Consider the following 14,781-nt stretch of genomic DNA (forward strand, 5'->3'; position numbering starts at 1 on the left):
ATATGCAAAGCAAAATGTATTAATTTTATAGATATAACAACCTAAATTGATGTACTTTATTTTGCCCACTATAATTTCCTTTTACTTAATACTCACTTAGAACTTCCTTATTACTTTTTTACTTATTAGTTAAATGGCCCTCCTTACTTATGTACCTTTATTATCTCGTCTTAATTTGAACATGCTACGGTATCTATCTTATCTCTATGGGCTGCTTATGCACCTATGCTTTTGTCATCATATATATAAGGCTTGTTTATTCCACCCGATGCTTAATATCTTCCCCTATTTACTTCACTAATGTTTTGTAATCTTTTTTAATGGTCTTCACATTTACTTTTCCATGCTTGACAACTCCTCCATTATTGGGTCATGTCTTCTTTAATAATTATTTTATATCCCTTTATAATTTATTTCCTTTCAGTCTTACTCCTTATTGCTCCATGGTTTCTCTTGTTGAATTGGGGTTTATTTTATACCCCTACGAATTAAGGGTCGTGGTGCACGACTTTCCCATGCCGAAATTTATCCTACATATCCACTTGCATAGGCCGGTATGGTTGTTTAGTTTAATAGTCAATGTTATTAAAATTAGCTAAGGGTTCAATGATACTCATTTTAAAAATGGATATTATGTATTTACTTATTCAATAATTAAATATTATTAATTGGTTTTTGTTTATATTATTATTTACTTATTCAATTAATATTGAATATATTTATTAATTATTTAATCATTTTATTTATATATTTTATGTATTTTTTCTTTGCTAATAATTTACTTATCTTGATTTAATGCTTATTACAAATTGGAGTATTAATTACGATTTAATATTAGAGGGGATATTACACTGAATTTATCTGCTGTTGGTACGAGATTCTTCCCAGGCAAATCACTCGAATCATCAAAATGTTCAACATTGAAATGATAATAAAAAGGTAACGTAGATCTTGCTATTAGTGAAGGATCAATTTTTTTAAAACAGAGTGCATAATTGTAAGGAGCATGTCACCTTTAATAATGCAATGACTAGAGCTGAAACACTAATAAGGAGGTGCTTAGATTTATATTTCAAAAGTAGTTGAAAACGTCCAGACTTTTCCTTTAATTGAAGCTGCAAATTATCGCATTGCACTGTTCAAATTTGCACTCAAGAAACTGTTTACAGTGCCATGGATGTGCATGGGTAGGAGATAAATTGAAGGATAAAAATAGCAACAATTTATATGCACCAATAAATATATAGTTGAAGGCAGCAATTTTATTACAAAGAACAACCAATATTTATAAACATAGATGAACTTAACTGCAGCAATGGAAGACAAAGTTCTTTGAGTGTGTCTGAAGAATTATTTAAGCATTCAAGTTGAATAAAATTGTGCAGCAACTAAAGTTAAGAGAAGCAACAGTTTGTCTACGATTGGCAAAATTTGAAGTCATTGTGTATGCAGATCAAAAGATTAATGTTTAAGAACAATATTGTCTAGTCTTGCATTGATTTGCCTAGGAGGCTACAACATCTCATAACATATATTGTTGATCAACCTCCAAAGGTTGTGAATCTATAATTCATGTTGGTCTTGTTGGCCAAGAATATGTGCCAGAAGAATTATTAAAAATGGTAGAGCAAACACAATTGAAACCATAACGTACAATATTGTTGCATGTGATGTCCCTTCTGGAGGACTATCTTTTTAAAGACATATATTAATTAATTATTTTATATTAGCTTCAGTTTTCAACTTATGAACTAATACAATTTAATTAATAATTAATAATATTGGGGAAGCATAGATAAATGTTGATTAACATAATATATGGGGAAGCATAAATAAATGTTGATTACATAATATATATTTAATTACCAAGCAGTTTTGGAACTTCACAGGAAGGTTATCAAATCGCCCTAGTTTAAATTGGTGCTGTGTGGTACGAGGACAAAGTTGATTATTTGAATATTGTGAATTTAAAACAGTATATTGGTGCATCCCTTTCATCAACTTGTTGATGACCTAGTGTAATGTCCCTTTTTTCTGGGACATTATAATTCAGTGTTGCTGGCTCACTTCGCCTAGGTTTCGGGGGGCGAGAAGGTTCTTTACAGGGTTCAATTCGAGATTTGGCCTAGACATTTCCAGTTTCAGACCCAGTAGAGAAGTTTTGGCAGGTTGTTCAGATGCTTAATATTTTTAGTAAGTAAATAGAGCTCAGTATTCTTGATATCTCAGTGTTGGTTTGGAAGCGTCTCGCGAAGAGCTTTCCAACGAGCTATTGCACGTGCTTATCCGAGTTCGTTTGGTCAATTATTTTAATGCTTGATGATTATATGGTTTATTGGCCAAGTGATTTTTAAAGTTCATTTAACTTGTCACTTTATTTTAAAAAGGTACTATGTTCACTTAAGTGACTAAAGGACAAAAAGGTGCTTTATCCCACATTGCTTAAAAGAGCGTGCATCCCGTTGGGAAAAGTGATAAAGGTACAATAGGCTCCACTTGGGAGGACATGAAGATTATAATATTCAAAACAAATATTGATTTGGTAGTTGGAAACAATTGCTGGTTATTTCTTCTAGGACGCAAACCCTTGAAGAAGCATTTGAAGGTTGGATGCAAACCTAGCCTTCTTACAGGTTTTATCTACATTTGCCAATCTGACTGTTTTTACTGTTTATAGGATTGGATCATTTGGATATTTGTATGTTATTGTATTACTGTTGTATAATATAGTAACACATTTGGTGGTTATCTGAGTTAACTCCTGGTTTATATATGTACTTTTTGAATATTGGAGGAATAAACAAGCTTTTCTGAGTTTTCTTGTATGTTAATCTGCTGATTAGAAATCGATGTAAGTTCTGGAATTTATATTGAATATTGGTTTACTGTTCGGATTTTAATCTACAAGTATATGTCATGGGGTTTTTAATAAAATATCCAGGAAGGGTTAGTACAGTGGTATCAGAGCCATGTATCCTGCCATCCTGTGGAATCACGCAATACAAGAATATATACATTCGATATTTTGGTAGTTTGGTTGATTTGATATGACTAGTAAACTTTGAGGATGAAACCCCCTCGAGTTGTGTGAGGAAGTTGGACGATACCCTAAGCCCCTCTATGGAAGTGAAGCATAGTTCAGGTAGAAATCGGCAAGAAAGTCCCAGATTAATCAGTTGGGAGTAAGTACAAATAGATGATATAATGAAACTCAGTGGCATTGTTTATTTTATCATAGGAATGAGCAGAGGTTAGCCGGCTAAGAAAATTATTTTCAGATTAAAGCCTACGTATAAGAGCAGGTAATTCTTCAACAGGCCAGATATATTTTTAGACCAGTAAGCCATCGGGTTTAAGTGACACAGTCGGGCATTTCCAAAATATTGGCCATCACCTTGTTAATCACCTCATCTCTTCATTGGAGGACGTAGATAGGAAGGGCGTCACCATTCCAAGTTATTAACACCTCGAAATCACATCACAGAGTTGCAACAGGAAACGTAAGGGCCGGCTTCCATCCTCAGTAATCTAGGTTTCATCCTCAGTCACTATAGAACAAGAGCATACTAATGAAGTTGGAAACTGAGCCTTTTGGTATATGAAGCGGCATGGAAGGTCATTATAGTGCGAGCAAGAGGAGTGCAGATTAGAGTAAATAGTTACTCATGACTGGAACACTTCAGTAATTTCATTGTTGTCTGTAGTAATACGTTTGGGAAATGGGTTACGGTTTGATGGAGGAACCCGAATGTGTTAAGGAAGTCGTGTGTAAGAAGTTACAGAGCACGGGTCTGTGTATATAGAGTGGACTGTCAACGTGAATAAGCAAGCCGACCAGGTTAATAACCCACATCTTGGTGGCCACATCACAATCCAGCTCCCCTATGGGTTCAGACTTCATTCGACCAATAGAGGAAGTTATTGGCTGGGTTACAATGAAAGGACGTTGAGTTTGCGGGCTTAGTGCATTTGAACTCACAGGCTACATTATCAGCTGCGGAACTGGGTTATAAATCCATGCTCATTCAAGGATCACGTCAAGTTATAAGGGAGGACGACACTCCAGTGCATGGACGGGGTTCTCAGCTAATGGAATTGGCAATCACGGCTTACATTTTGCTTAGAGTAATGACTGGTTGTTATGTTGAAATTGAGGCTGTGTGGTCATGTGCGAGAGAAGACCAAGTATGGGTAGCATTTCCATTGCACAGGTCTGTACACCTTGCTTAGTACATTCGTGTTACTCAACCTTGCCAACGTGGGTGGACTGTTACGAACCCAAAACATGGCATGTGAGTATATGTGTAAAGACTGTTGGACGTAGCTCCTAATATTTAACTTTAGTATTTTTCTTGGGCCAGGTTGAACGCCATAGCCATTGTTTCCTTGAGTTTTGTATACTGAATGCATGAGTTCTAAAATAAGCTATAGTTTTCATGACAACTGTTTTTTATAAAGTCTCTATTCTCATATTTAGTTAATTATTCAGAATTGGAGGTTACTATAGTGATTTCAAAACATAATCTGGTTACCAAAGAACTATTTAACGAAATTACTATCAGCTACATATTCAGCTTCTGATTAAAATTTAGGGTGGATTATTACAGTGGTTTAGGAATGTTGTGTTTGGTTACACAGAGGCAGCGTTTGATCTTATCAGGGCTGCAAATACATTTAAGGACCCATTTTTCCTGATTGGACTCCTACATCGACACCTGAGATCAATTCATGGTAGCTGCGAATCATCTGAAAATCAACATTTGCAATTTTTTATACTAGGCCCTCATGGTAGACACACAGAGAACAACTCAGAGATAATTTCCCCTTACAGTAGTGGACAGTATTGCTATGATTGTTGAGTTTAAGCGTTGACTGATTATATCTGGTGGAAATTTGGAAGGTTACACTCATTGGCTCCTAGTTTACAAATCAATAAATTGTGGTGTTTATTATTCTGAACATATATTGATTGCTGAGGTTATACAGAAGTTTGGTAATGAAGAATATGGGGATTGATTGAAATTGTTTGAGGAAATTACCTAGTACAGTTTCAGAACTCTGTGATTAAAATTTCCCAAGAATATTACAGCTGTACAGTCGGGTTTCCTGAAGATGTTAGGGAGCAAACATTCTTGTTGACAGGTCAGAGTATGGGAAGAAGTGAGGTGGAACCAATCCGCCATTGAGATATTCTCCAACTTGACTTTACAGTTTCAGAATCGAACACGGAAATGAGACTATGTATTTCGCTTAAAATATTTATAGTCTGGTTATTTCAAGTAGAGAACTTTACAGTACAAAACTCTGTGGTCAGAATTAGTAGAGTTATTACAGTGGTAATATAACATTTTGAAAGTCTATATTTAGCTTCAAGGTGCAGTTTGCAAAGGTAAGCCTACAGATAGAATTTATGAAACAAGATTGGATTCATCTTAGGCACATGAAAAACTATATGGTAGAGGTAGTGGGACGAGATTTCCAATTCGACATAAAAATCGAAGGAGATTGTACGATGGTTATAACAAATTTCCGTCAAAGCTTAAAAAAGAATTTCCTTTCATTAATTACGTGGACTTTTAGCTAGAGCTGCAAAACAAGACGGATATGATAAGAAACAAATACTATGAATTGGCTCGAGGTCTCCTTGCAGAGGACAGTTGCAGCAATTTGCAAAGGGAAGATATCAACCAACATGATAGCATTACTAAAAAGGAAGAGCAACCTTCGGTTGATAATATGCAAAATACTAATAATGGCACAAGTATACTAGCAGGAAATTGGGAAACAAAAGTATCTTATGGAGCTGTTTACACCAGTCCTTCTGATGAGCATATTGATAGCCCACGTAGAAGAGTTGACCAAACCGCCAACGTTGGCAATTCCCTATCTTATTTAGACATGGAAAACTCCAACATCTTATTTGGTGACATGGAAATTAACTTGAATAAATTTTATGGGATACTGGGCTGGAAATTATGTCAAATTTGAGGAGCAAATGGACTTCAATGTTGGCAGGATAGATGATATAGCACGCGTTGAGTTAGAGGAATATCTGAAAATGTTGTTCCCCTAGATGAAAAATCAGAAAATTCTATGGAGAGCAACCCACTTGTGTTCGAAGGAGATGGTCAAAAACCATTATCGCTCCTTGACTTATTAGATATGCTTTCGGTCAAAGAGGACAAGATTGTTCAAGTGTTGACAAGGGTGGATGATTCTTCCAAATTGGTTGAGGATCTCATGCAGAAGATCGTGATAGAAGAGAGACATGGTAGTGCATGTGGTGTCACAAGTCCTCTTTTACATACTATTTTTGAAACTTTGAAAATGATAAAATTTGAGTACTTGCAACTATTAATGGATAGAGATCTTGCAATAAAATTTGGAAGGGACAAGGAGAGTGAGGTAGATGAACTATGCCTTCAATTGAGCTTAACACATTACTCCATCCACAAAGCTGAAAATCAAATGAGTGGGGCAGCCACTTATGAAGAAGATAATCGTGGATCAAGGGAACAAGAAATCATGCACATTGTTGAAGAAATTCATAACGTGGGTAGATGGAATGCAAATAATGTAATTCAATTACATGTTTTCTGTTTGAGACTTTCTTTGATGAGAAAAATTCTATGGACCAGCTAGTTGATGAGTCTGAAAATTCTGAATTTTATGACAGCAGCTGTACATTTTCACATGAGCACATGGTTAGTGATACCACAAGTGAAGATAATTCAGAAATTTCAAGTAATGGTGAACCTCCCTTTTATGAAGACCTTGACATGAGTGAGAGTACTTATGGTGGAGTAGGAAGTCCAGATTTACCCTTAGCATGCTCTGAGGGATTTTTCAGCTTACCCAAAGTTTTATCACCCAGCTCTTATGAGATGGCCACGACCTACTTGTTGATTGGTGATTTTTCTTGTTGGTATATTCCAACTATCAGTGATTTTTCTGTGTGTGTTAGTAGTATTTTCGCTGATTCTAATTGGCTTTCAAGGGTTAGCGAGTTATTTGCAGATGAGTAGGGAGAACACACGTTATCGTACGTTCCTCATGAGGTGTCTACATTTTCTATTCAGCAGTATGTTGAAGACAATGTTAGCTTTCATGATGTTGGTGATTCACCAACCACTCTTCCCTTTATCCAGGATCATGTTGATTGGGTGATCGGGTATCCAGGTGTTAATAGTATCTTACATCTGGTGGATTATGCTGTGTTGTTACACAGTCATAGGATTATGATCTGTGTTTTAGCCTTCTGACACATTAGAGTTCGAGAGATTAAGATTACTTTGTTTTCACTAGGGTGATATAGTGGTGGAGTTAGATTGGATGGATTTGTCATTGTCATTGGTACATATATTACAGGAGTGGTACAGTGGTGCAGATATTATAGGAGCTGGTAAGTGGTATCTCAGACAGTGCACGAGTTCTCACTTGGGATCCGAGGGGAGCATCCCTATGTATTGCCTTTCATTGAGGAGCTAGGAGGAGAGTTTGGTCATTATCATCTTGATATTGGTATATTGCCGAGCTCCCATCATCACTTGACAGTAGAGACTCGCAAGGTCACTCATGGAGTGAGGCATTCATTCTGACTGAGGGTATTGGTACACGAGGCAATAACACATGGCAGTTGGTGTCCCTTAATGGTGAGCCTTGGGATCCTGACATTTATTTATTTGGCACATTGATTCTTATTGTACTGTTTCACCATTCTGAGTTTGGGAAGATGCATGTTGGGGTACATCGACTGAGGACCTCATTCCCAAGGCGAGTATGGGATCTTGGCATTTGGTTTCTGCAGGTATGAGCAGATTGCTTGAGGGCAAGCAACCTTTGAGAAGGGATGCTTTGTAATGCCCCCTTTTTTTGAGACATTATAATTCAGTGTTTCTGGCTCACTTCGCCTAGGTTTCGAGGGGCGAGAAGGTTCTTTATGGGGTTTAGTTTGAGATTTGGCCTAGACATTCCCAGTTTCAGACCCATCAGAGCAGTTTTGGCAAGTTGTCCGGATGCTTACTATTTTTAGTAAGTAAACAGAGTTCAGTATTCTTGATATCTCAGTGTTGGTTTGGAAGCGCCTCGTTGAGAGCTTTCCAATGAGGTATTGCACGTGCTTATCCGAGTTCGTTTGGTCAATTATTTTAATGCCTGACGATTATATGGTTTATTGGCTAAGTGACTTTTAAAGTTCATTTAACTTGTCACTTTATTTTAAAAAGGTACTATGTTCACTTAAGTGACTAAAGGACAAAAAGGTGCTTTATCCCACATTGCTTAAAAGAGCATGCATCACATTGGGGAAAGTGATAAAGGTACAATAGGCTCCACTTGGGAGGACATGAAGATTATAATATTCAAAACAAATATTAATCTGGGAGCTGAAAACAGTTGCTATTTATTTCTTCTAGGATGCAAACCCTTGAAGAATCATTCGAAGGTTGGACGCAAACCTAGCCTTCTTACAGGTTTTATCTACATTTGCCAATCTGACTGTTTTTACTGTTTATAGGATTGGATCATTTGGATATTTGTATGTTATTGTATTGCTGTTGTATAACAGTAACACATTTGGTGGTTATCTATGTTAACTCCTGGTTTATATATGTACTAACGAGTATTGGAGGAATAAACAAGCTTTTTCTGAGTTTTCTTGTATGTAAATCTGCTGATTAGAAATTGATGTAAGTTATAAAATTTATATTGAATATTGGTTTACTGTTCGGATTAAAATTTGCAAGTATATGTCACGGGGTTTTTAATAAAATATCCGGGAAGGGTTAGTACACCTAGTGGAGCAAATCACAGAATCAATGTGGGCGATTCCGAGTAATAATAAATCTTGGTGGTGCTCGATTGCCTGTATTGTTAAATTTTTAGAGCATGCTATTTAATAGGTTGCTGGATACGGAGGTTGGATTGGAGTTATTGTGTATTTGAAGACATTGATAATATCTATAGACAGCGACAAATAGTTCCAGTATATGTGAATCGAAAGTTGGAAGGAGCAAAGCCGAAATTTGGTAGATGGATGTCGAATTACAAACAAGTATTTTCTTTGTCTATTACGTGCCACGGTGATTGTCCAACTTGAATCGGAGGGACTTGAGAAAGCCAATAATATTGTTGTTTTTTATTCAGCGGCAAACATTCTTTCGAAGAAGAGACGAGATTGCGCGGCGACAGGCATACTTTGAAAAGACCGGAAACTTGCCATTTTGATACCATCTGACGTCAGATGTAACTGGAGAAAAAGGACAAAGTGAGGTTGTATACAATAGCACTCCATTCAAAACTGTCACACACAACCAATATCAAGTCATGTATGTGGATGAAGGTATTTGATGCAACTGCGGCTGGAGACAAGGTTGATCGTTCGTAAGGCACAATCAAATAGCATATTGTAAAGTGTGACTGGAGAGGTTCCTGATTTGAATAATAATATCAGATGCTATTTTGATTTACAGATATTTAAATTTTAAAACTTTGAACAAATCTGTTGTGTAATTTCAGAGTTCAGTATATTGCATATGTGTTGAATATTATCTTCAGTATAAAGTAGTTTGAATCAGCATTTGTGTTCAGAATTTTCAAATATATTTGGAATGTTTGTCATAGCAATCTGAGAATAACATCCAAGAATGGATTTTGGAACTAGGAATTTTACATCGCATAGCAATATCAAAAAAATAAGATAATGAAATTTTGGATAATTTGGTATATTGAATACAATGAGCTCTATAAAAGCCACAATATTGTTCAACTAGCCAAACTTCTCAACGGCTAACTTTTGTTTTAACTTCTAACAATAAAGTTACATATTCAGTTGCATGGTGAACACTAATGAACCCATCAGTGGATCTCTTGAGTATCAAAAATGCAAAACACTTGTGAATTGAAACATTCTCCATTATCGACGAGTACACCATTCCTCCATGAATTGAGACGAACTCCATACAATACACCAACTGTTGATCTGAAACTCACACCACATCCACCAACCAATAATGAATCAAGACTAACTCAATTATCCATAGTACCACAACCACCAATCAACTATGAATTGAGACTACCTAAAAAATTGAGTATCAAAAATGCAAAACACTTGAGTATTGAAACATACTCTCTTGAGTATCAAAAATGCAAAACACTTGTGAATTGAAACATACTCCATTATCGACAAGTACACCATTCCTCCATGAATTGAGACAAACTCTATACAATACACCAACTGTTGATCTGAGACTCACACCACATCCACCAACCAATAATGAATCAAGACTAACTGAATTATCACTAGTACCACAACCACCAATCAACTATGAATTGAGACTACCTAAAAAATGGCAGTAACACTACCCCATTTGTAGATTGAGATATACTCAATTATCTGCGAATAGTAACCTGCAAAACTGTGGATCGAGACAAACTCAATTATATTTAGGTACCACTCACCAAGTTTGTAAGTTGAGGTAAACTTAATTATATAAAAAGAAAATGAAACTGGTGTTGGTTCTCATGCAGTGTATCATCCTTGATCAAGAAGCTGATTTAGATGATAAAAAATCTCCAAACTTTGATGCTTCAGCTTATACTGATGTTTGTTCTACACTCTAGCCAATAGAAGTAGCATGTGATTTTCCAATGCTTTTGAAACTTTTGTAAGCGTAGCACATATGGTCCCATTAGTACAAGAATAAGGTGATAGGATGAAATCATTATTTGAAAGAGTGAGTTAACTGATAATACACCATTTATAATTTGTTCCAGAAACTAACTAACTAAACCTTGTAAATGTTCAAACTTGTGATCTATTGCTTCCAATGATTGCAAATAATTATCAATTGGCTTCTTTCCTTAAAACTCAGTTAATAACTAAGACATTCGTGTACTTCAAATATAACATAATTTCATGTTTATAACTGCCATTTTCCATGGCATCCTCGAACTTCAACATTCATCATTCATCCCACCTACCTCCTTGCACGGCCTAGGATGTCATTAATGGCCAGTTTTGACATCACAACTACTTCTGAAGGTTTTCTGCTGTCTAGAACATTTTTCAAATTTGGAGGGAGCAATTTCACATGCATTTGTGGTGTTGGAGGTTGATGGCTATGCTTTATTAATGTGGTGGTACTGGTTACATCTTCCATGTCCTTTGGTCCTCATGTTTAACTATTTGTTATTTTGGTGGGATTTGATATTAGCTATTGATGTGGACGATATAAAACGTGAGTTGTGTTCATTCATGGCTTATATGCATCAATCTATACATAAAAACCCTAACTGGAGACTTGCTTTGAACATACGTGTTCAAGCAATTGGATTCAAGGACAAAACCTTTGGATTTATAGGAGATTAGAGGATGAAAACCCTTTAGTTTTATGAGTTGGACAAAACCTCTGGCATTGTAGAATGATTCATATAGAGGTTTTGAATGAGCTTTGTGGTGGCAGATCTTAGCTGTACCAAGTTTTTTTCGATTTGCATGTTTTTGTGGGTGTAAGCATGGTCTTTTCAGTTTGTAGTCGTTTCTGTTGCATCCATTGTATCTGTTGTTATCACAGCACATTGTCATGTATTTGCAGGCTTATTTAATATAAGAAAAGACATGAAGTTCATTTGCTATTTATTGGCCTCACATGCTATTCTAGCTTGTCAACGTTTATGTTAAAAATTTACAGCGATGAACAGGTAACATTTTCCTGATATATATGTTCAACAACAAATTTCGTATGTGTAGGTGCAGATGTTTCTATTGCAAATAAAGGAGGACGCACAGCTCTACATTATGCTGCCAGCAAGGGGCGGCTTGAAATAGCCCGTCTTCTGATTGCCCATGGGGCAAAAATCAATCAAAAGGATAAGGTGTGCATATATAGTCTGTAGCAGTCTCTTTTGGCACAAAGGTTGTTTGAACAGATACATGGTTGTTTCGTACACTGTTTTTTTTTTTCTAATATTTTCATTGCCATTCTTCCTTAAATTGTTTCTTGGCACCTGTATACACAAGCTGACAAAGAAGATGGTATGAGCATCATGCACATGAATGTGAAAATCTCGAGCATCTATTCACCAGTTGTCCCGTTCCATTATTCTTTTATTAACTTTTAAGAATGTCTTTGAACTTATTTCATTTGCTTGACATACATACATACATATAATACAGGTTGATTTCTGAAATTCTAACTTATTTTATGTATGTCAAGCACATCAAAGGAGTAAAAAGGCATATTCTTAAAGTTATTAGAATAAAATTGGACAGCTAGTGAATAGATGCTCAAGATTTCCATTTTCATATGTTTCAACTGACCATACAATATCCTCTATCAGCTCGATGTGTGTGCACCCCCACACACATGCACACTTAAATACCATTATGCCATCCTCTTTTTTTAATATTCGTTTTCTTTTAAGTTTTGAAAATAATTTAGTGTTATTCTTCTAACATGCAATTCCCCTGTAATCAATGAAGTAAATATTACATCTTATATCATGCAGTTTGGTTGTACTCCATTACACCGAGCAGCAAGTGCAGGGCACCCAGAACTGTGTGAAATGCTGATTGAGGAAGGTGCCGATGTGGATGCCACTGAAAAAACTGGTCAAACACCTCTTATGCATGCAGTAATCTGCAACGACAAGCAGGTACAAGGGACTCATAATCGCTCATCTTGCTTTTTGAAGGTGTATTACATTTTATATTGCCAAACTTTTGCCATGCATACATGTCATTGAAAGAACTGCTAATTTTTTATAGAGAGCTCTTGCAGGCTATTACAGTACTAATATTCATAAGAATTTTTCCATTTTACATATTTCTCTTGTACTTTCTAATTTATGCTTCAGATCTAAGTTGTTGGTTCAGATGCTAGTTCAAAATTCGTCTAAATTTTTTTGGGCTTGGGTTCAGATTCGTTTTGGGTTCATCCATACAAAAACATGTTTTTTCAAAATATGTAATACGTGTGTATATATATGCAACAAAAAGTAAATCCATACTTGAATCTGCTAATAGTAAAGGAACATAGCAAAATACACCACCAAATCTATGTTTCAGTTCGATAGGACATTAATTGCATCATTTAGCAATACATACAACTTGATACACTTGCTTGTCTCACATGCATGGAACATATTTCCCATATCATGGGGACAGTTTGACAATGAAAGGAATTGTCAAAAGATAAGTGCAGCTATCTGAATTTTAATTTTGTATTGGTTAGAGCATTTCTAACCAGGCTATATCAAAAGGTGAGATACAAATTTGAAGTCCTGATTCAAATATATCATATCTTTTTAAAGACATTCCTCTATAATCATCAATTCTGATGTCACCTATTGTCAATTTGGATTTCCTTTGTAAGCAAGTTTTCATTTTCATACACATGCATAAATGACATACAAACATCTTTTCTGGCCTTTTTAGTGGCCACAATAGGGTTCAGAGGTCAAAAAACACTTAAAAAAGTCTAAAAAAAAGTTCTGAGACCAAATTCAGCCTAGGTCTAGAGAGCAATTTCTTCAAAATTCGCTGCAAATTTTGCTCGGGTTCTTCTGACAGAATTTGCATCAAATTCATAGCTCTCCAAGAGAATTTGACAAGGACCAGACTTTGTACAGAATTGAACCAGACTTTGAGGGTTGCTGGAGAGAATCTGGTAACTTAGCTTCAGATCATAGATTAATAATGTGTGACTTGTTAACTGTCATAACTTCAATACTATATTCGTCCAATATAACTCTATATTTCAAAAGAAATATATTCCACAAATTTGAAAATAAATCAAGTATTTATAGAAATTTCTTATATGGTTATCTGATTTCTTATATTCTTGTTCTGGTAGGTCGCTTTGCTACTAGTGAGGCATGGTGCAGATGTGGATTGTGAAGACAATGAAGGCTATACAGTCCTTGGTCGAGCTTCAAATGAACTTAGGCAAACATTGATTGATGCTGCCAGATTGATGTTAGAGGGCTAGTAACATGCAATTTTATTTTTGCTTTTGAATGATACATCAGCTTTGAAAGTTTTTTTGGTGCCTTGTTGAGTGATGTTTCAAATTAATAATTGAGAGGATCAACTTATAGCATTGGAAAAAATTCTTGTTTGATTTGAATGTGTTTCAGAATTTGGACGTTTCTGGTGGGACTGTTCTGCCCACAACATGCATCAAGCATATGCTAAAATTCTTTCAAGATGATTGCCATTTACAAAATTGTTTTCTTGAATTCTCTTTGCAATTTCCATTGTACAGCCTGAGTTGGCCTAGTGGTGGAGAACTTGTACTCTTGAAAGAGAGGTTACAAGTTCAAATTCCATTGGGGGGTAGGGTATGTACGCCTCGTTTGTAGTGCAGTTAGGTACCTATTGAAAAGGAGTATGAGGTAGTCCCATATCACTGTCACCATATGTCAATCAAAACACTAAGGCTGGTGTCATGAACTATAAAAACCCCTTTCCTTTCCTTTCCTTTTTGAGTGAGTTCAAATTCAGATTTTTCTACATGCATCCACTAAGAAGAAGAATAAACTTCTATAGGTCATGGGAAAAATTCTGTTTACTTGAAACAAAGACCCAGACATTATAGTTCTTTCATAATTTCACTTCTATTTTACTATTAGGCAAACTATGTCTTTTAGATGAAAGCATATATTAGTTTGGCCTTAATGCAATGAAAATGACAACTACTAATTGGAGTGAGATACAATTTAGTTTAATTCAAATCTAGGGTTGAATGTGCACTCATCACTAGAAATGGCCAATGAAAATTG

General features: G+C 35.7%; 1 protein-coding gene across 1 annotated transcript in view; it reads left to right on the forward strand.

Moving 5' to 3' along the window:
* The window catches only part of LOC149533640 (Ankyrin repeat family protein), a 94,086-nt gene extending 79,848 nt beyond the window's left edge, over positions 1-14,238 (forward strand). The window contains exons 3-5 of the mRNA XM_089805344.1: positions 11,750-11,874; positions 12,508-12,654; positions 13,854-14,238. Coding sequence (XP_089661470.1) covers positions 11,750-11,874; positions 12,508-12,654; positions 13,854-13,988 — 407 coding nt within the window. The 3' untranslated portion in view covers positions 13,989-14,238. The remainder of the gene's footprint in view (positions 1-11,749; positions 11,875-12,507; positions 12,655-13,853) is intronic.
* The last annotated feature ends 543 nt before the right edge of the window (positions 14,239-14,781 follow it).

The sequence above is a fragment of the Cupressus sempervirens genome, chromosome 10 (assembly GCF_028749045.1).
Source record: "Cupressus sempervirens isolate cs-2001-9-10 chromosome 10, ASM2874904v1, whole genome shotgun sequence".
Classification (NCBI taxonomy): Eukaryota; Viridiplantae; Streptophyta; class Pinopsida; order Cupressales; family Cupressaceae; genus Cupressus; species Cupressus sempervirens.